Source organism: Leuciscus leuciscus (assembly GCF_965113295.1).
Source record: "Leuciscus leuciscus genome assembly, chromosome: 14".
Taxonomy (NCBI): domain Eukaryota; kingdom Metazoa; phylum Chordata; class Actinopteri; order Cypriniformes; family Leuciscidae; genus Leuciscus; species Leuciscus leuciscus.
This window is the reverse complement of record NC_138738.1, coordinates 4,757,169-4,780,153: the sequence shown is the minus strand read 5'-3', so window position 1 is coordinate 4,780,153 and position 22,985 is coordinate 4,757,169. Positions and strand designations below refer to the sequence as shown.

Below are 22,985 nucleotides of genomic sequence, written 5' to 3'. Positions count from 1 at the left end.
TAAGTTAGGTAATGAAAGTGTATTTTCTAATGTGGCAACTGTAGCCTGTATTACTGTAATTATTTCAGTAACAAAGGTGATTTGAAACATGTATCTTGCATTGTTTGCTGTTGAATGAACTGATTGTTAAAAGTACTAAATTGAAAGAAGATCATACTGTTGTGTTTCGGTGATTAAACCAAATTTTCTCATTACATATTACAATAATTATGTGTTTGGAACAATGATTATGTGGACTGAAATGTGTATGACTGTAATGAAAGCAGGGATCAGGTTTTGAAAGAATGACTAGCTGTGTTACAAGTGTGATCAGTTTAGATTTTTGTACTAAGAGTTTTGAAAATGAACGAGTATTGCTAGACGCTATGGGAAAACTCTTTTTCTAAGAATATTGAAGCCTTTATTTAAAAATGCAGTGCAGCAAGCACAGTGCAGAGCTGTATAACATGCTGATTGGCTGGGCTGCGGGAACTGCATGAACCTATGGCGAAGCGGCGAGGACGCACAAACCTTTCAGGACGCTTCCCGCCTCGCGTGTGCCGAAACCTGCAAAAATGGGCATGGCTGCTGACTATACATGCAGCCCATTACGCCATAGCAATCGTGAAGCTTAATAGCACGGCCGTCTATGCAATACTCATTCCCGTTACTCTCAGGGAACCGAGGTTAAGTTAGTAACCAAGTACGTTCCCTTTCGAGAATGGTTCACTCGTATTGTGTCTGCTAGACGCTATGGGAACCCATTTCAAAATACCGTGCTATTAGCTGACGAATTCGCTCTGAACTGCCGTCTGGAGCTGTGAAGCCCAAAGCTTATAGTAGAACTTAAAGTCAAAATCCAACGGGGACCGGACCAATGTCGGAGCCCGCAAAAGGATACCTAGAGGTTTAGATAGAAAGGACTCATGCCTGCAGAGCCGGCACTTCCAAGTTATAAAATCTTACAAATGTGGACGGTGAAGACCAACCGGCTGCCGCACAAATGTCTTCAATTAGTACACCACTGATCCATTCCCATGAAGAGGCCATGCCCCTTGTGGAATGGGCTCTGATGCCTATGGGGCATTGAAGGCCCATTGAGGCGTAGGCTAAAGAGATAGCATCCACTATCCATTGTGACAATCTTCGTGACAGGGAGCCCTTTGGTGCGGCCGCCGAAGCATACAAAGAGCTGTTCCGACTGTCTGAATGGGGCAGAACCCTCTAAATAAACCCTGAGAGCCCTAACAAGTCAGAGTAGACTTGATTCTCTATCAAGTCTTCCTGCTCAGCTCAGCTACCGTTCGGACGCTCTTGCTTACTGCTCCGCGCTTTGCTCTATCGCTTTTATATTTTATCTTCTATATTTTTATATTTTAGCTCCTTTTATCACCTAATTTTAACTTCAGCAAATCAGCACAGTGCTCAAACGACAAAGTTTGGATTACCACAAAAACGCAAAATTCTTCTACCCGACCAGCTTACATTCCGGGGAAAGGAAAACACAACTGCCTACAAGGATAAGAGAGAAAATGCCTCTTCTGGAATCTACTTGCTGCACTAACTGCCACAGACTTTTACAAAGGATTGCAGTTCTTGAAACAAAGTTATTTACGGGACCACCAAACCAGACGGAACACACAACAGAGCTTCGTCATGGACGCCCTCAGCATATAGCCGGTGAGTCCCATGAAACTAGTGCTCCTCGACAGGTAGAGAAACAAGCCGATCGACTTACAAATTGATGGCACAAACAGGGAGCGAGACCCAAAGGCACTCGAGACATCAGATTGTCACGAGCCTCACATATTACCGCAGTAGCATCCTCTACCCCAGATACAGCTCTGACAAGGACTGCAAACACTGGTCTCCTACCAACACCTATACATCTTGAGAACAGATTTGAAGTACTAATGAATGTAAATGAGGAATCCCCAAACATGATGAATATGATCGAACACAGACTGTATCAGCCAGTAGCTAACACTGATGCTAACTGGCGCTCAAGGTCGAGCAGACAGCGGCACTCAGCTCAGAGCACAGCCGAGCCCAGGACTCTGATAGTGGGGGACTCCATAATCAGAAACATTAGCAGCAGGGATTCAACTACATGCTGCCTTCCACAAGCTACAACTTCTGATATAAACAGGGAACTTCAAAACATTCTGATGAAACATAAGACTGCAAATCGACTCATAATTCATGTGGGGAAGAATGATATTCATAAAGAGCAGTCAGAACTCCTTAAGAAGGATTTCAATGAACTTCTTGAAACACTTAAAAGACTGAAAGTTCAAACATTCATCAGTGGACCACTCCCAGCAAGAGGAACAAACAGGTTTTCACGGCTGCTTGGGATTAATACATGGCTGCAAAAAACCTGCAATATAAAAGGAGTAAACTTCATTGACAACTTCAATCTTTTCTGGAGTCAGAGACAACTATTTCATCGGGATGGCCATCACCCAAACAAACTTGGTTCAAGAGTGTTAAAGGACAATATCGACTTCTCCCTCAATCATCCTTCTGCAGTGTGTGTCAATCTGAACGACACACACACACCTGGAAACAGTATGAATGAACACGGGACTTCACTTCAGCAGCAAAATGGACATGCGGTTGACACATCACACAAGGACAATGATAACACCACTGAGCCACAACAACCTCTGCTCACGGACACAATCTCAGCTGAGCCCTGCCCACAGAGCTCACTACAGACAGACATATCAGAACTGCTCCAAGATTCAGCACCCAAGGACGACTTCCTGGAAAACAGCCAGGGAAGCCAGGACAGCATATTACAGCCTCCGATAACACCTGAGCAACAGCCCCCTTCACCAGATACTCTTTCACTCTCGCCAGCAACTCCACTCCTGTGCTTCTCACAGAAAATGGAAGAACTCGTGCATGCTGGAACCAGACTATCCCACTCTTTTGCTGCAAGCCCCCAGATACCAACCAAAAAACGTCAGGCACCTCAAACACCAAAGCCTGCGCGCCGAGCTCGCCCGCCCCCTGCCTCTGTGAGAGCTCTTCGGCCTCTTCGGCCAAAACGCCAGGGCCCACACCCTCCTCCATCTGCTCGAGGTGAACCAAAAACAACTGATACCAGCTCTCAGTGATGTGTTTTGGGTTCCTGTTATGATAACAGTAACCTTCTCAAATGTTTACAGAACAAGCGGGAACCCAGTGTGCCTGTATCTTTCTTTATTGCTGCTCTATTACAAGATAGAAAGTCTAAGGCCTTCAATAGCCATACAGCAAACCCAACTAATCTGGTGCCTATTACATGTCAAACTAAGATTGCTGTGGGGACAAAAAGTAAGACTGTTAAGTTAGCACTTTTAAACATTCGCTCACTTAAAAATAAATCACTTCTAGTCAACGACTTAATAACCACAAACAACCTGGACTTTATGTTTCTAAATGAAACCTGGCTAGAAGACAGCTGCAGTGCAACAATCCTCAATGAAACAGCCCCTCCTAACTTTACTTTTATGAGTGTCTGCAGAGCTGTTAAGAGAGGTGGGGGTCTAGCTGCTCTTTTTAAAGATATCTATCAATGTAAGCAAATATCATTTGGGAATTACCCGTCTTTCGAACATCTGGGTACTGTGTTAAAAGGTGCTCCTCGCATTTTACTTATCATTATTTACAGGCCTCCAAAATATTCTCCAGCCTTTGCTGAGGACTTTACAGAACTGTTATCAACAATTACCTCAGAGTTTGACTGTTTTGCCATTGCTGGAGATTTTAACATTCACATAGATAATGCAGAAAACAATATGGCAAAAGAAATCAAAACTGTTTTAAAAACTTTTGATCTGACTCAGCATGTACATGGACCCACACACAATCATGGACACACTCTAGATTTACTTATCAGTAAGGGTCTAAACATTTCATCGATTGTTATTAAGGATGTAGCACTGTCTGATCATTTCTGTATTTTCTTTGATATATTGATCTCTCCTGCCATTGAAGCTAGATCTGTGTCTGTCAAGAAGAGATGCTTAAATGAGAACACTAGTGTACTATTTATGAAGGCTATATCTTTAACACCAAGCATATCTGCTGACTCTGTTGATTTTCTCCTTGATTCTTTTAACTCAAAAGTTAAAAATATAATTGATGATATTGCTCCTGTTAAAGTCAGGAAGAAGAGTGGCAGACAAAAAGCACCTTGGAGAAACTCAACAGCAGTGCAACATATGAAAAGACAATGCAGAAAAGCAGAGCGCATGTGGCGGAAGACAAAACTTGTAGTCCATTATAACATCTACAAAGACAGCCTGCATGCTTTCAATATGGAACTAGGCAAAGCTAGACAGACTTTCTTCTCAAATATTATAAACAGCAATTTAAACAACACACGCACTCTTTTTGCTACTGTAGAGAGACTGACAAACCCCCCAAGCCAGATTCCTAGTGAAATGCTCTCAAACAGCAAGTGCAGTGAGTTTGCTTCTTTCTTCTCTGAGAAAATCAATAATATCAGAAAGGTGATCAGCACATCCCTGAGTTGTGCTGGGGTCAGACAGATCAGACCACCTGAGAAAGTAGTTACTATGTCTGACTTCAAAGAAATTGATGGCAAAATTTTGGAAGAAACCGTACAACACCTTAAAACATCAACATGCGCTCTTGACACACTTCCCACATCTTTTTTCAAAAGTGTGCTAAACAGTTTAGAAGCAGATCTTCTAGAAGTGGTAAATGCCTCACTTCTCTCTGGGAGTTTTCCAAACTCCCTGAAAACTGCAGTTGTCAAGCCCCTCCTGAAAAAGAGCAATCTGGATAAGACCATATTAAGCAACTATAGACCGATCTCAAATCTTCCTTTCATAGGCAAGCTCATTGAAAAAGTTATCTTCAATCAGCTGAACAAATTCTTAAGCTCAAATGGTTACTTTGACAATTTTCAATCTGGTTTCCGACCGCATCACAGCACAGAGACAGCGCTCATAAAGATAATAAACGATATTCGCTTAAATACTGATTCAGGAAAATTATCAGTGCTGGTACTACTCGACCTCAGTGCTGCATTTGACACTGTCGATCATAACATACTTCTTGACAGGCTGGAAAACTGGGTGGGGCTATCTGGGATAGTCCTAAAATGGTTCAGGTCATACTTAGATGGGAGAGGTTATTATGTTAGTATAGGAGACCATAAGTCTGAGTGGACATCCATGACATGCGGAGTCCCTCAAGGCTCAATCCTTGCGCCACTCCTGTTCAACCTGTATATGCTCCCAATGAGCCAAATAATGAGAAATAACCAAATTGCTTACCACAGCTATGCAGACGACACACAGCTGTACTTAGCCCTATCGCCTAACGATTACAGCCCCATTGACTCCTTGTGCCGATGCATTGACGAAGTCAACAGTTGGATGTGTCAAAACTTTCTTCAATTAAACAAAGACAAAACTGAAGTTATTGCGTTTGGAAACAAAGATGAAGTTCTCAAGGTGAACGCATACCTTCACTCTAGGGGTCAAACAACTAAACATCAAGTCAGGAATCTTGGTGTGACACTAGAGTCAGACCTTAGTTCCAGTAGTCATGTCAAAGCAATAACTAAATCAGCATACTATCATCTGAAAAATATTGCAAGAATTAGATGCTTTGTTTCCAGGCAAGACTTAGAGAAACTTGTGCATGCTTTCATCACCAGCAGGGTGGATTATTGTAATGGACTCCTCACTGGCCTTCCCAAAAAGACCATAAGACAGTTGCAACTCATACAGAACGCTGCCGCCAGGATTCTGAGCAGAACCAGAAAATATGAACATATCACACCAGTCCTCAGGTCTTTACACTGGCTCCCAGTTAAATTTAGGATTGATTTTAAAGTACTATTACTGGTATATAAATCATTCAATGGCCTAGGACCTCAATACATTGCAGATATGCTCACTGAATATAAACCCAACAGATCACTCAGATCATTAGGATCATATCAGCTAGAAATACCAAGGGTTCACTCTAAGCATGGTGAGTCTGGTTTTAGCTATTATGCCAGCCACAGCTGGAACCAGCTTCCAGAAGAGATCAGATGTGCTCCTACAGTAGTCACATTCAAATCCAGACTCAAAACACTTCTGTTTAGCTATGCATTTACTGAATGAGCACTGTGCCGCTGTTCGTCCGACTGTTTGTACTGTACTGTATTTTATTTTATTTTTCTAAACTGTTTTAATTATCCTTATTTCTTTTAATTATTTAAATTTCTCCTATGTCAGCAGGGCATTTAGCCCGAAACTGTAAATGCCCACTCAGAAGGTAAAAGAAAGTGATAATGTGAAAGTGACGTGTATTAATGTGGGTTTGAAAGTAGAACAGTGTTTAAATGACGATATTAAAGTTTTCGTCTGAGAAAGAATGTGAACGCAGTGCTAAAGAAAGTGAAAAGAACGTGTGAGTAAATGAGGGAGAAAAGAAAGTTAAAGGAAAGTTGATAGATGGAAGTCGAGAAAGAATGTGAACGCAGTGCTAAAGAAAGTGAAAAGAACGTGTGAGTAAATGAGGGAGAAAAGAAAGTTAAAGGAAAGTTGATAGATGGAAGTCGTAAGAAGATTGAAGGTTAAAAGAAGGAAAGATTTAAGTCTTAAGGGAATCCTTTGAAGGAAAGATCTATAATAATATTATTTTTTATTTTTAAAAGTACTGTATTTTATTAAATTTTTCTAAACTGTTTTAATTATTCTTATTTCTTTTTATTATTTTAATTTCTTCTATGTAAAGCACTTTGAATTGCCATTGTGTATGAAATGTGCTATATAAATAAACTTGTCTTGCCTTGCCTTGCCTTGCCTTGCCTTGCCTTGCCTTGCCTTGCCTATCGTCTTCCGATAGGGGAAGGGCCGACAGCGAAATGACCTGGGCTCTGAACGGAGTCGAGAGCACCTTGGGTACATAGCCATGTCTAGGTTTGAAGACGACTTTGGAGTCAAGATGGGTTAAGCCTCCTGGCCCCTTTGAGGAAGCGCACGATCAGGTTGGAATGGAAGGCTGCTATGGCCGCCACATATACTTTGAGCGTGGAGGGGGTTCGACCCGAGTCCAGCAGCTCTTGAAGAAAAGAAAGTACCAGTGGTACTTCACAAGAGTAGGAGTCTAGGTTCCGAGCTGTATCTTGACAATGTTGACAATCTTCGTGACCGGGAGCCCTTTTGTGTGGCCGCCGAAACATACAAAGAGCTGTTCCGACTGTCCTATTTTGCACCCGCGCACAGCGGACTTTTCCCTCCACAGACGCACGTCGGTAAACTAAGAAATACACTTGCGCTCCCAGGGGCGGTTCAGCGCAAAGATGAGGCGTGTTCCGGTGCAAACGTTCCATAATGCTATTTTGCAGGTTTAGAAAACAATTCCGCCACCAACCAGGAAAAACCTAGTCAAAAGTCAGTGGCGCGTTGCGCATGTTATTCATATGCTATTTAAGGGCGCATGCTTGGCCATAATCAATGTAACGTTAGCGAGTGCACTTTGCTTATCTTATCTTCACACAGATGCAGCAGTTCTCATTTTTAGAAAACCATACATTATTTCAAGGAAAAATATTACACGAGGGAAATCATTGTTGTGTCCATGAAGATGTGAAAAAATAGGCATAAATCTAGCTTACATATTTACCCAAATTTTTATACGCCTGTTTAACCAAAGCTGATTTGGGTGGATTTCTCCTATCCCCATACAATGTCACTTTTCTGTCTTTTACGGCCCTGACGAGAAGGTCGGTCTCCTCGGCTGTGAACCGCTCCTGGCGCGCGTCTGGCAAATCCGCCGTTATAATAGCAATCCGCTATGGAACAAGCGTGCCTGCTCTTAAAGGGAACGTGAGATGTTGCTCTGATTGGTTTATTTCACGTTACGCCCAAACCACACCTATGAATAATGAAGCTACTTCAGACCAACCCATTTTAGATTTGCGTCGGGCGCAAGAGTCATTTATCCCGCCGGTATAATAGCAACAGCGCCCAAGACACGCCCACAAAGTTACTTGCGTTTTTAAGTTGAGGTGTTTTTATCTATAAAAACTACAATAAGATAAAGGTTTAAATGTCATGGTGATCTGGATGTTAGACTCTAAAAATGCTGGGTTGTTTCAACCCATATTTGAGTCAAATATGGACAAACCCAACTGCTGGTTTAAATTAACCTTTTAAAATGTTTAATTTAAACCAACAATTGGGTTTGGCCATATTTGACCCAAACATGGGTTAAAACAACCCAGCATTTCTAGAGAGTAATATCACACCCTAAATTGTTAAAAATGCATTTTAAAGATCCGAGGAAATAAAGATAGGTTTTTCTAGGCCTCACTGAGCTGATGGTGACTGTACTATACAGATTGAATCAGAATCGAAGAGTAGGCTGGTTTCCAGTTTAGAATCCTACATTAATCAATATATAAGAATGATATATAAAAATGTATGAATATTGAAAACCCATTTGCACAGACAGGCGGCAAATTCAAAAGTGCACTGAGATGAAAATGTGCATGCCACATCACTACATTAAGCAAAATAAAACTTTAAAATGTGAAATATGATATTCAATGTTTGCATTTGAAACCCTTTGAAACCTTGATAAAGAGTGTGATCATTATTCTCTATAATTAGAGACTTATTGTCGCATTTTATTTTCACTGTATGTTGCTTGCAAACATTGGTCTTTAGCAGAATATACAACTACTTTTGAATGGCTGTCAGTGGAGAAAGATATTTTTTGGCAGCACAATGGTGCAATCACAGAACTTCCTGGAAGAAGAAAAAATGGGCAAAATTTGCACCTTTAGGGGTACAACCGCTTATCACTGGGACAGGAGGAGGACAACTTTGTACCTTATGTATCCCTAAAAGGTGCATTTGAGTAGTAATATGTACCCTTAAGGTAATAAGGTACAAAGATGTCCCTTTAAGGGTACTACCCCACTGACAAGCTGAGAGTGTAACCAAAACTTGACTCCATGTTTTCAAGTCAAAAGTTTCAAGAGGTCATGCCATTTTGCTTTAAAATAAATATTTCCTTTACTCTTCTGACGTCACATGAGGTTAGTCATGCGCAGACACCAACCTCTATTACCAAGAGGAGCATCACATGATATAAAAGGAGATTTTTCGCCAGACTCTTTTATAACAGGATGGGAAGTCTGCAGAGGTATTAATGTAAAAACATCTGAACTTTATGTGACTCTTTGATCAAATTAATGTTAATTTGCTGATGCAATTGAATTTTATACTGAGAATAACATTGTTCTATCTAGACATTCTAGTAATCTTGATGCACAATGTTTAACCTTTCATGTTCTCTATTTTTTTTTGTTTTTTTTTGAAAGTTGTGTTATTAACAGAGGCGGACAGAGTACACAGCTTCATTACTTGAGTAAAAGTACAGATACCCCTTGCTAAATTTTACTCAAGTACAAGTAAAAGTACTACAGTCAGATGTCTACTTAAGTAAAAGTACTGAAGTACTTGTTTTTAAAAGTACTTGAGTATCAAGAGTACAAGAGTACATTTTCTAAATATTGCATTACTACTGCCACAGTGCTTACATTGGTAAACACAGCAAACACTTGAAGCGAAAATGATCATTAGCTTGTTCAGAAAATTGAAATAGTCTGGCGAGGTGGGGCCATGGGTTGGCACATTCCCGGGATGGACCTGCTGCGTCTTCATCCATTGTTTCGTCCATGGTTTCGTCTCTTATCTAAATCTAACCATGGAGTTGACTTTGGCGGAAAGCTGAAGGTGATTGCTGATAGGCTGTCCCAATCAGTGGTGCCTGCGCAATCCAATCACGTTTGAGAGGGAAACAACAAATTGAGGGTTTCCGAGATTTTTCTTTTTTCTTTTTTTTTTTAGAAGTAACGGGTACTCACGGTTATGGATAGAAATGTATTGGAGTAAAGAGTACAATATTTGCCTCTCAAATTTACTTGAGTAAAGTCATGAGTACTCCCCAAAAATGATACTCGAGTAAAGTACAGATCCCTCAAAATTGTACTTAAGTACTGTACTCAAGTAAATGTACTCCATTACTGTCCGGCTCTGGTTATTAAAAGATGAATGTTTCACTGGTGGGTAACATCACCCAACCCACAATTCTGCGGGACAGCTTTAGCACAGCAGTGGCTAAGAATGTGATAGTGGTTAGTTTGTGCATCTCCATCAACTACATCAACGGCACGCTCATCCACACCTTCATCAAGCATGAGATCTTTAACGGAAACCCTCGGTACATTCTCTTCATTCATATGGTGTTCAACGACACGATTCAGCTGATTATTACAGTCCTTCTTCATGTGTTGAGGTACATTGTGTTTACTATCAATGTCTCTTTCTGCTGTGTTCTATTGATGACCGCTACATTCACAACGCTCAACACACCACTGAACCTGGCCGCCATGGCTATAGAGCGCTACATCGCTATCTGCAACCCTTTGCGTCATGCTCAGATCTGTACCGTATCTAAAACATACATCCTTATCAGCCTAATCTGTAGCCTGAATGCCATCCAGGCTCTACCAGACCTGTTCGTCCTGTTGGCTACACAACCACGAACCTTCTTCTACAGCAATGTCTTCTGCTTCAGAGATTATGTGTTCAATAACCCATATATGATAGAGAATAGAAATGTTATGTATATTATTTACCTGGCATTTGTTGGGCTGACTATAGTGTATACTTACATAAAGATCATGTTTGTTGCAAAGTCCACAAGCTTGGATGCTGGCAAAGCTCGAAGTACCATCCTCCTACATGGGATCCAGCTTCTGATGTGCTTGCTAACGTTTGCCGGGCCCTTCCTGGACAAGCTGCTGACGGAAATGTTTCCGATGCTTTTTCTGGAGATAAGATTTTTAAATTATGTAGTAATCCACATAATGCCCAGGTTTGTCAGTCCTATTGTGTATGGCATGAGAGATCAAACATTTTGTAAGTACCTGAAAAGATACTTACTGTGTACAATGTTTGAGATGAGGAGTACGATAACAACTCTCCAACCCAAAAAGAATTTGGCCAAAGTTTCCGATAAATCCATATGAAGGTTCATTATATCACAATATTGTAAAGAAAGCAACATTTGTGAATGAATCTGATTTGTAGACATGTGTGAAAGAAATTTATAAATATATACTGGTCTACATATGCGGTGATTACTGATTAAAGCATATAACGTGAAAAGCAAATGATAATTTGAGTGTATGCATGGCAGCTGTACGTGGCACTTTACAGACATAAAAAATGGCAATGGTAAAAGTCTCTTTATGAAAAAGAAAACACACAATATAATAAATGACTTAAATCTGCAGTTTCAACCTTTTCCATTTTCATATCTTTTACATGGAAAACATCAGACTCAAGTATCCTTTTCACACCATAAGTGTTTCATCTATATAAATGTTTCATTCATGGTAACTGCCTTTCATAAAGCTCTTACTATAAAACTTTTTATTTGCATCTCTTCTCGTTCAGTTTAATACATTTGTCTAATATTTAATCCAACTGAACTTAATGGTTAATCAATGAATCATTTGGTACACCTATAGATTTCTATAGATATTGATTCTACAGACAATTTCCGTACAACTTGTTTACAATTTCCGATATGGATAACTAAATGTAATGAATTCTTTTTACATAAGTGATTTATAATAACCACCACTATGTTCAAAGTGTGCACACACGTGTGTTTGTTTGTGTGTGCGTGCGTGCGCGTGCGTGCGCGTGCGTGCGTGCGTGCGTGTGTGTGTGTGTGTGTGTGCGTATGTGTGCGTGTGAGAGAGAGAGAGAGAGACAGAAAGAGAAATTTGCAATTTGTGAACATAGAGATGAAGGGAGAGGAAACAGTCGATGACTGTAACATCAGATTGATCAGAGATGCATCAAGGGAGACAAATACATCAAATACACCATTTTACATAACAGCACGTAGATATTCTGCATTACTGTAACTCACCCGTATAATGTTCAACTGCAATATAGATTCAGTCATATGCCACAGTGAGAACATGAACTGTATTGGCAGAAAACTCTGTTCTTGCACAAAACGTACTCGGTTACTAACGTAACCTCCGTTCTCTCTAGAAGAGGGAACGAGTACTGCGTAAGTATCTTACGCTAGGGGAAAATCCCTTTTCCGCGAGATATTGAAGCCAAAAAATGATCCTTAATTTTGTATTATTGTAAAACGCGTTGCGGCAGCATACAGACATAGGCAAGACGGCACGTGTGCCTATTGGCTGTTCTGCGGCAACTGCAGCAGCCTGTCGAGTGAGGCCTAGCGTCAGTCTACTGCTAGCGTCAGACCCAATGAGGGTGCTTCGCGCCCACTGCATCACGTCCCGCCGAAACGGGCGTGGCTTAGGCCTATAAATACAGCTCGCAGGCAGCTGATATCTGGTTTTTCATCGCCGAAGCTAACCAGAGCGTGTGCATGCACGGCAAGATACGCAGTACTCGTTCCCTCTTCTAGAGAGAACCAAGGTTACGTTAGTAACCGAGTACGTTCTCTTACGAGAGGTCTCTCGTACTGCGTAAGTATCTTACGCTAGGGGACCCAATGTAAAACGCCGTGCGTGCTGGGATCTGACACCAAAGACCCAAGGGCGAAAGCCCGGGGTTCATATAGTGCATAATCACCAGGGGAACTCACAGGGAGTCCGGGAAGAGGGAGGGGCGGAGCCGCGCTCTTCCACATATAGCAGCGTCCCTTAGACGCAAATTACATCATACAGACAGGGCGGAGTACGGCCTGAGCTGATGGAAAATTGTGGGTCTTATTTATTTGCCCATAAGCATTTTGCGGTCGATCAGCGGGCAGTGCTCATCGAGCAGTGCTCAGCAGACACAGTATTCTGAACCGATAGCATCAGAACAGACAGTACTGGTATATTTAGACCGACAACAGCCTGGCCTGTAAGGCGGGAACCTCTAGGTTATAAAACCTTATAAATGTAGACGGGGAGGCCCAGCCTGCCGCCATTCATATATCTTGCAAGGCAATCCCACTTGACCAGGCCCACGACGAAGCCATGCTCCTCGTGGAGTGCGCTCTGACACCCAACGGGCACTGCATACCCTTGGAAGTGTACGCCAGCGCAATGGCGTCAACTATCCATCTGGATAGGCTCTGTTTCGACGCGGCTAGTCCCTTGGAACGTCCGCTGAATGAAACGAAGAGCTGCTCCGTCTGTCTGAAGACAGATGAGCGAGACACATAAGCTCTTAATGCCCTGACTGGACAAAGGAAGCTCGCGTCTCCTTCCTCGTCAGAGACCGGTAGGGCTGACAGGGAAATGACCTGCGCCCTAAACGGTGTGTTGAGGGATTTTGGAACATAACCGTGCTTAGGTTTGAGTATAACTCTTGAGTCATTAGGCCCAAACTCCATGCACGTCGCGCTTACTGAGAGCGCGTGTAAGTCCCCTATGCGCTTCACCGAAGCGAGAGCCAGAAGAAACACTGTCTTGAAAGACAGGTGTTTAAGATCAATCGTCTGTAAAGGCTCGAATGGGTCACCTTTCATGGCCTCCAGTACCACAGAAAGGTCCCATACAGGGACTGAGGGAGGTCTGGGAGGATTCAGTCTCTTAGCTCCTCTAAGGAAGCGGATGACTAAATCGTTCCTTCCTATTGACTGATCAAGCGTTGGTTTTGAGAACGCTGCTATGGCCGCCACATAAACTTTGCGCGTGGAAGGGGACCTGCCCTTGTCCAACAGCTCTTGTAGGAAGGAGAGAACCTCCGTCACCCCACAGTCTGGGGGCGACACGCCGCGAGCTGTGCACCAGCTGGAGAACACTGACCATTTCGAGGAATAGAGACGTCGCGTAGACGGAGCTCTAGCCTGCGTGATCGTGTTTAACACTCCGCTTGGGAGGTCAGCGGGTACCCGTTGATGGCCCAAACATGAAGGGACCACAGCTCTGGGCGCGGATGCCAAATCGAGCCCTTGGCCTGAGAGAGGAGGTCCCTCCTCACTGGCACTGGCCATGGGGCAGTGCTCACTAGCTGCATCAGAACTGGGAACCAGGGTTGGTTTTTCCAGAACGGCGCTACGAGTAGCACTGAGCATCCTTCTTCCCTGATCCGCTCTATCACCTGAGGCAGGAGAGAGATGGGAGGAAAGGCATAGAGCTGGCGGCGGGGCCATACATGAGCCAGCGCGTCCCTGCTCTTGGAGAAAAATTCCAGACAGTGAGCGTTTTCTTGAGACGCGAACAGGTCTGCTTCCGCTCTGCTGAATTTCTTCCACAGCAGCTGGACTGTCTGTGGGTGTAGAGACCACTCGCCTGTCGGAACATTGTTCCTTGACAGTCTGTCCGGTCCTACGTTTAGGAGCCCTGGCACATGCGCTGCTCTCAGCGAGAGCAGGTTGCGCTGAGCCCACACCAGGAGGCGTTCTGTCAGCCTGTGCAGGTTTCGGGACCTGAGGCCGCCCTGGCGATTTATGTAGGACACCACTGACATGTTGTCCGAACGGACCAGGACGTGGTGTCCTCGTATTTGGGGACAAAAACGCGTCAGCGCGTTGTCTACTGCCAGCATTTCGAGGCAGTTTATGTGCAGAAGCTTCTCCCGTTCTGACCATTGGCCGAAGAACGGTCTGCCCTCGAGCAGCGCTCCCCATCCCGAGGTGGATGCGTCCGTGGACACCACCTTCACACTCGAGGAAGTCCCCAGGCTTACACCTGATTGGTACCAGTCGTTTGCTTTCCAAGGTTTCAGAGCTGCGATGCATTTCTGATTGACCTTGAGACGAAGCAGACCGGAAGCCCACGCTCGGCGCGGCACTCGCGCTTTCAGCCAGAACTGTAGCGGGCGCATGCGAAGCAAGCCCAGCTGAAGAACTGCTGATGCTGAGGCCATGAGACCCAGCATCCTCTGAAATTTCTTGAGCGGGACAGATGCGCCGCAGCGGAAAGAGCTCGCTGCGCGCTGAATGTCTAGCACGCGCTGTGGTGACAGTCGCGCTATCATAGACAGCGAGTTCAGTTCTGTGCCCAGAAAATATATTATCTGTCTGGGGGACAGAGAACTCTTCGCCCAATTGACTCTGAGACCCAGATTCTCGAGGTGATCGAGTAAAATGGTCCTGTGCTCTATGAGCATCGAGTGAGATTGAGCTAGAATCAGCCAATCGTCCAAGTAGTTCAATACTCGCATGCCCTGTAGCCTGAGGGGTGCGAGCGCTGCGTCCATGCACATCGTAAATGTACGGGGTGCTAGGGACAAGCCGAACGGTAGGACTGTGTACTGATATGCCTGGCCCTCGAAGGCGAATCTCAAATATCGCCTGTGACGTGATGCTATCTGTATTTGAAAATACGCGTCTTTCAGATCTATTGACACAAACCAATCTCCTCGGCGAATCTGCGCGAGGATTTTTCTGGTCGTGAGCATTCTGAACTGTCGCTTTGCAAGCACTCTGTTCAGTTGCCTTAGATCTAGTATGGGTCTGAGACCCCCGTCTTTTTTCGGTACCAGGAAGTATCTGCTGTATAGCCCTCCTTCGCTCTGAGCTAGAGATAATGGCTCTATGGCCCCTTTGCTCAATAGTTTCAAAATTTCGGCTCGAAGTAGGTGTGCTACTTCTGTTTTTACCATGGTCTCGACGAGGGCGCCGGTGAAACTGTAGCGAATAGCCTCTTTTTATAATGTCTAGCACCCACTTCGAAACCCCGGGTAGCCTCGCCCATGCATCTGCATGAATGGCTAGGGGTTGAATGCGAAGCGCGCTCTGGTCGCTCAGCGACAGAGGGGCTTCGGTGTGCTGTAACACAAGCGTCGCGCTTATGACATTCGAGGCAGAGGGCACGCTGATAACAGCGGGCAGATTGCCCGCGCTCGGCTCCTCTGCGGTGGTTAACCGAGAGGGGGAGGGCTGGGCGAGTCCCGTAGGACTTGTCATGTCTGTGTGTGAATGTGGGCGCGGGATAGCGGGCACATTTACCACACAGAGAGCATTGTCCGCCTGAGCAGAGTGAATGCACGTTGGTTTCGTTTTTACAGAAACCTCGAGACATGCAGGACGTAGTGATTGTGGGCACTGGGCAGTGGGCACATCTGCTACGTTTAATGCGCAATCGAACTGGGTCGATTTTATGTGCGCGAGCCCTGTGAGACGGGCTGTGCTTGTGTGTAGGAATGGGCACTGGGCAGTGGGCATTTTGTCTACACTCATAACACCATCGGCCGTGGCCGGGACACCAGAAAATACACTCTTTATGGGATTTATCTGGGTAGCCGTAAAAACGGCATTTGTGTGCAGGCAAGCGGGCAGTGGAACCGGCTTGTTGACTGCAAAATACACTGGAACAGTCACATTTCTTGGAACTGAACGAGCGATGAGTTTTGGTGGAAGTCCGGCCGCAGCGGGACTTGGACACCGTCGTTTCCCTAGGCGTGCTAGGACGACTTCGGGGCCTCGGGCTTACCGCAATCCTGGGCCGCGGCCCACGCGGGGCGGGGCGGCGGCCAGATGAGCGAGAGCGCGGTCTCGCGCTTCGGGCCTGTCGGCGCTGCGAAGTGGCGGCGGTGGGCGGAGGCTGAGGCTGTGAGCTCTGAGCAGACGGTTTTGTACAGTCTGCTGCAGAACTGGAGTGCTTCGGCAGGAAGTGCTTCATAGCCTGTGACGCTTTCTGTACCTCGGCGAATCTTTCCGCGAAATCTTTGACGGAAGTTCCGAAGAGGCCAGCGGGAGAAAGCGGAGCGTCGAGGAACGCGGCGCGCTCAGACTCAGACATCTCAGAGAGCGTTAGCCATAGGTGTCTCTCAGTCACAGTGAGAGAGGCCATATTCCGTCCTATGGCCTGTGCAGCAGACTTAGTAGCGCGGAGAGCGAGGTCCGTAGCACTTCTCAAGTCTGGCACGCAAATTGCATCTGGTCCATTCTCGTCCAGCTTTCGGAGGAGATCGGCCTGGAAAATTTGCAGTGTGGCCATAGTATGCAGCGCTGACGCAGCCTGCCCAGCGGCGGAGAAAGCGCGACCGAGCAGGGTTGACGTCATGCGGCAAGCTTTTGAAGGTAGAGCCAGCTTAGCGCACCGTCCAGCGGAGGGCGGGCAAAGGTGGGCTGCTATCGCTTCTTCGACCGGCGGCAGCGAATGGTAACCTCTGTTTTTAGCATCGTCAACAGCGGAGAATGCTAGCGAAACAGAAGAGCGCATTCTAGCTGAGAAGGGGGCGTTCCAAGACTTAGCGACTTCTTCGTGTAACTCAGGAAGAAAGGGCGCTGGTCTGGACGCAGGCGAAGCGCGCTCCCCGGGAAGAAAATATCCATCCAGCCGGTTGTGAGCAGGCTGTTCAGGCGTAGACCACTCAAGGCCGATGCTCGCCGCGGCCTGTGCCGCCGGACTCGATGCTAGCTCTTTTGCCTGACGATGCGCGGACAGAGGGCGCGAGATCCACAGAGCTCGCCCAATCCTCACTGCCCGATGCCAGGAGAGAGCAGGAATCATCCTCCCCCAATGCGGCTTTTTCATCAGCGTCATCGACGGAAGCGGCGGCAGACGGCGGCCGCTGTCCGTCAGGAAGAGACACTGACGAAGCCGGTGAAGCTGGCGGGCGAACCGGCGAGCTTTGACGGGTGGGTGAAGGTTCCGGGACCCGCTGAACACGCGCTTTTTACGGCGCGGCACTACAGCGGGCGGAGGTGCAGTCTCAGTGAAATATGCCAGGCGAGTCCTCAGAGTCGCCATAGGCAGTAGCTCGCAGTGATGGCAGCCGCCGTCAGCGAGCACGAGAGCTGCATGATCCTCACCCAGGCAGGAAACGCAGATAACGTGGCGGTCCCCGTCGCTGAGTGTGGCTCTGCACGAGCCGCAGGAAGGCATCTTTAAAAAGACGCAAGCTCTTTTAGACAGTGTGTGTCGCGGCGGCGAACACACACACAACAGAGAGTGTAAAGGATATAGTCGCCGGATAGCGCAGCAGGAAGGCTCCTCAGACGGCGCGGCTTCTCTCCGGATCCAGCGATGCGTGTGCTTCGCTGAAGAGATGAAAAATCAGATATCAGCTGCCTGCGAGCTGTATTTATAGGCCTAATCCACGCCAGTTTCGGCGGGACGTGACGCAGTGGGCGCGAAGCACCCTCATTGGGTCTGACGTCACGCTAGGCCTCGCTCGATAGGCTGCTGCAGTTGCCGCAGAACAGTCAATAGGCACACGTGCCGTCTTGCCTATGTCTGTATGCTGCCGCAACGCGTTTTACAATAATACAAAATTAAGGATAATTTTTTGGCTTCAATATCTCGCGGAAAAGGGATTTTCCCCTAGCGTAAGATACTTACGCAGTACGAGAGACCTCTCGTAAGAGAACCTCATGGCAGTTTCATAACCTCATCACAACTTTTGATGACACACTAGATACTATTACAAACATTATGGATTCAATTAGATAAGTTAGGTAATGTAAGTGTATTTTCTAATGTGGCAACTGTAGCCTATATTACTGTAATTATTTCAGTAACAAGGGTGATTTGAAACATGTATCTTGCATTGTTTGCTGTTGAATGAACTGATTGTTAAAAGTACTAAATTAAAAGAAGATCATACTGTTGTGTTTCGGTGATTAAACCAAATTTTCTCATTACATATTACAATAATTATGTGTTTGGAACAATGATTATGTGGACTGAAATGTGTATGACTGTAATGAAAGCAGGGATCAGGTTTTGAAAGAATGACTAGCTGTGTTACCAGTGTGATCAGTTTAGATTTTTGTACTAAGAGTTTTGAAAATGTACCCCTTACTTGTGAAAATAGTACCAAAGCAAATAAAAAACTTACTCGGTTACTAATGTAACCTCGGTTCCCTGAGAGTAACGGGAACGAGTATTGCTAGACGCTATGGGAAAACTCTTTTTCTCAAGAATATTGAAGCCTTTATTTTAAAACGCAGTGCAGCAAGCACAGTGCAGAGCTGTATAGCGTGCTGATTGGCTGGGCTGCGGGAACTGCATGAACCTATGGCGAAGCGGCGAGGACGCACAAACCTTTCAGGACGCTTCCCGCCTCGCGTGTGCCGAAACCTGCAAAAATGGGCATGGCTGCTGACTATACATGCAGCCCATAGCAATCAGGTTAAATCGACTGAAGCGACAGTACCTGAACGTGAAGCTTAAAGGGATACTCCACCGAAAAATGAAAATTCTGTCATCATATACTCACCCTCATATTGTTTCAAACCTGTATGAATTTCTTTCTTTTGCTGAACAGAAAGGAAGATATCTAGAAGAATGTCAGTAACCAGACAGTTTTAGATACCATTGACTTCCATAGTATATTTTTTTCCTACTATGAAAGTCAATGGTATAATAGAACTAAAAGTCAAAATCCAACGGGGACCGGACCAATGTCGGAGCCTGCAAAAGGATACCTAGAGGTTTAGATAGAAAGGACTCATGCCTGCAGAGCCGGCACTTCCGAGTTATAAAATCTTACAAATGTGGACGGTGAAGACCAACCGGCTGCCACACAATGTCTTCAATTGGTACACCACTGATCCATTCCCATGAAGAGGCCATGACCCTTGTGGAATGGGCTCTGATGCCTATGGGGCATTGAAGGCCCATTGAGGCGTAGGCTAAAGAGATAGCATCCACTATCCATCGTGACAATCTTCGTGACTGGGAGCCCTTTGGTGCGGCCGCCGAAGCATACAAAGAGCTGTTCCGACTGTCTGAATGGGGCAGAACACTCTAAATAAACCCTGAGAGCCCTAACAAGTCAGAGTAGACTTGATTCTCTATTGTCTTCCGATAGGGGAAGGGCCGGCAGCGAAATGACCTGGGCTCTGAACGGAGTCGAGAGCACCTTGGGTACATAGCCATGTCTTGGTTTGAGGACGACTTTGGAGTCGAGGAGGGTTAAGCCTCCTGGCCCCTTTGAGGAAGCGCACGATCAGGTCGTTCCAAGGATTGGCCGGCCACAGGAGCATGGAAGGCTGCTATGGCCGCCACGTATACTTTGAGCGTGGAGGGGGTTCGACCCGAGTCCAGCAGCTCTTGAAGAAAAGAAAGTACCAGTGGTACTTCACAAGAGTAGGGGTCTAGGTTCCGACCTGTACACCTGCCGGTGAACACTGACCACTTAAGGGCGTAGAGGCGTCTCGTTGACGGAGCCCTAGCTTCGGTGATAGTGCTTAGGACTCTGTCCGGGAGGTCCCTGGATACCCGTTGAGGAGTGATACATGAAGGGCCCACAAGTCGGGACGGGGGTGCCAGACTGTCCTGTTCGCCTGCGTGAGGAGGTCCTTCCTCAGTGGTATAGGCCAGGGAGATGTCTCTAGCAGCTGTATCAACTCGGGGAACCATGTTTGGGTGCGCCAGAGAGGGCTATTAAAAGGACTGCACACTTGTTCTCCCTGATCCGTTCGATGACCTGAGGGAGCATCGAGACCGGAGGGAATGCGTAAAGAGGACGGCTGGGCCATTCGTTGGCCAGCTCATCCCTGTTCTTTGAAAAGAATGTTGGGCAGTGAGAGTTGTCTTCTGTGGTGAAGAGGTCTACCTCTGCCCTCCCGAAGACACTCCAAATTAAATGAACTTTCTGAGGGTGAAGAGACCATTCCCAGGGGGGGACATTGTCTTGAGATAGCATATCTGCACCCTGGTTCAGTATGCCCGGTACATGCGCTGCTCTTAGCGAGCGCAGGTTGGCATGTGCCCATAAAAGGAGCTGTTTGGCCATGGTGTACAGGTTGTTCGACCTAAGACCACCCTGGCAATTTATATATGACACCACTGCCATGTTGTCCATCCGGACTAAGATGTGGTGTCCCGCCAGGTTCGGGAGGAAGGTTTTTAAGGCTAGAAAGACTGCTCTCATTTCGAGGCAGTTGATATGTAGGCGCTTCTCCAAGCTCGACCAGAGGCCGGAGGCTGGCTTGCCCTCGTACAGAGGCCCCCCAAACTAGGTCGAAATCACCTTGCTCCTCGAGATTACACCCATGCTTACACCAGACTGGTTCCAGCTGGTGTCTTTCCAAGGGGCCAGGGCTTTGATACAGCCATGGTTTAACCTGATGCGTAGGTGGCCGAACCGCCACACATGAGCCGGGACTCGGGGCTTCAGCCAGCGCTGAAGGGCACGCATATGCAGTAGGCCTAATTGGAGTACTGACGATGCGGAGGCCATAAGGCCCAGTGCCCTTTGAAATGTTCTGAGGGGCAGGTAAGAGCCCGCTTTGAACAAAGCAGCTAGCTGTTGAATGGAGAGAGCACGGTCTGGCATGAGCCAAGCTGTCATCTGAACAGAGTCGATAACTGTTCCCAGGAAGGTTATACGCTGGCTGGGGGACAGTACACTCTTGGAGAAGTTGATCCTGAGCCGCAAGGAATTCTAGATGGCTGAGGAGCCAGGATCTGTGGGTTTGTAACTCGGCTAAAGAGATAGCGTCCTCTATCCATCGTGACAATCTTCGTGACCGGGAACCCTTTGGTGCGGCCGCCAAAACATACAAAGAGCTGTTCCGACTGTCTGAATGGGGCAGAACCCTCTAAATAAACTCTGAGAGCCCAAACAAGGCAGAGTAGACTCGATTCTCTAACGTCTTCCAATGCTCCCTTTTGTGAATGATTGGCTTTTTTTAGGAACACAAACACATATTGAGGGAAAGGTCAAAGTTTTCCAGAAAGGATTGAGTTAATTGTTTGTTTGTTTTTGAACAGCCGTGTGATATGAAGATGATCTGAAGACAAGGTGATGCAACTTTACAGCCTTATTGGGATATTCACTAATATTTATTTAACTGATGATAAGACTATATCACAATCATGGATTTGGCTAAACCTGTCAAAGCCAAAAACAAAATAAATCCAATGATATTTCATATATCATTTATATCATTCAAATTTGCTGAATTGATGCTCAAGAAACGTTTCTTTGAAGACAACTACACTGCCTAATTACTAAGGATGTTCTTTGTTGCATTAATTGTTTATTTTAATTATGATTTTTTTTTTTTTTTCAGTAGTGATAAAAGATAGTAGAAACTATTCCAGAGGTTACATTGATTTTAAGTTGAGGTGTTTTTATCTATAAAAACTACAATAAGATAAAGGTTTAAATGTCATGGTGATCTGGATGTTAGACTCTAAAAATGCTGGGTTGTTTCAACCCATATTTGGGTCAAATATGTACAGACCCAACTGCTGGTTTAAATTAACCTTTTAAAATGTTTAATTTAAACCAACAATTGGGTTTGGCCATATTTGACCCAAACATGGGTTAAAACAACCCAGCATTTCTAGAGTGTAATATCACACCCTAAGTTGTTAAAAATGCATTTTAAAGATCTGAGGAAATAAAGATATTTAAGGTCTTTATCATGGTGCTTTCTTTACCACATCAAATTTACTTTTTCTTTATTATTTTTCATATGGCCAAAGGATATTTGCAGCATATTGTGACAAAAGGAGCTTGAGTATTAGGTTTTGCTAGGCCTCACTGAGCTGATGGTGACTGTACTATACAGATTGAATCAGAATCGAAGAATAGGCTGGTTTCCAGTTTAGAATCCTACATTAATCCATATAAAACGTCACTTTCAACCATGCTTCAATATCCGACGCACAAAGCACCCTTTAGCGTCCATATGAGACGCATAACCCTACCACATACCTAAACCTACCCATAACCGAAGCGTCACATATGGACGCTAAAGGGTGCTTTGTGCGTCGGATATTGACGAACTTTCGAAAGCGTCAGTTACATGACGCCTAAACCTACCCATAACCGAAGCGTCACATATGGACGCTAAAGGGTGCTTTGTGCGTCGGATATTGAAGCATGGTTGAAAGTGACGAAAAAGTGACGATTTGGGGTGAGAATGTGTTGATATATAAGAATGATATATATATACAAATTTATGAATATTGAAAACCCATTTGCACAGACAGGCTGCAAATTCAAAAGTGCACTGAGATGAAAATGTGCATGCCACATCACTACATTAAACAAAATAAAACTTTAAAATGTGAAATA

The 22,985-nt window shown here is 45.3% G+C and overlaps 1 protein-coding gene and 1 long non-coding RNA gene across 2 annotated transcripts in view; both read left to right on the top strand.

The window, feature by feature from the left end:
• The window catches only part of LOC309474207, a 111,898-nt gene that overhangs the window by 4,436 nt on the left and 84,477 nt on the right, over positions 1-22,985 (top strand). The window lies entirely within an intron of this gene.
• On the top strand, positions 10,053-11,302 carry LOC309474148 (odorant receptor 131-2-like). Its single transcript, XM_082136526.1, has one exon. It carries the CDS (start codon positions 10,058-10,060, stop codon positions 11,039-11,041), a length of 984 nt encoding a protein of 327 aa, XP_081992652.1. The 5' UTR covers positions 10,053-10,057; the 3' UTR covers positions 11,042-11,302.

Bases quoted from the DNA above. Each gene is read 5' to 3' on its own strand.
- LOC309474148 (XM_082136526.1), top strand. From the start codon at position 10,058: ATGAATGTTTCACTGGTGGGTAACATCACCCAACCCACAATTCTGCGG.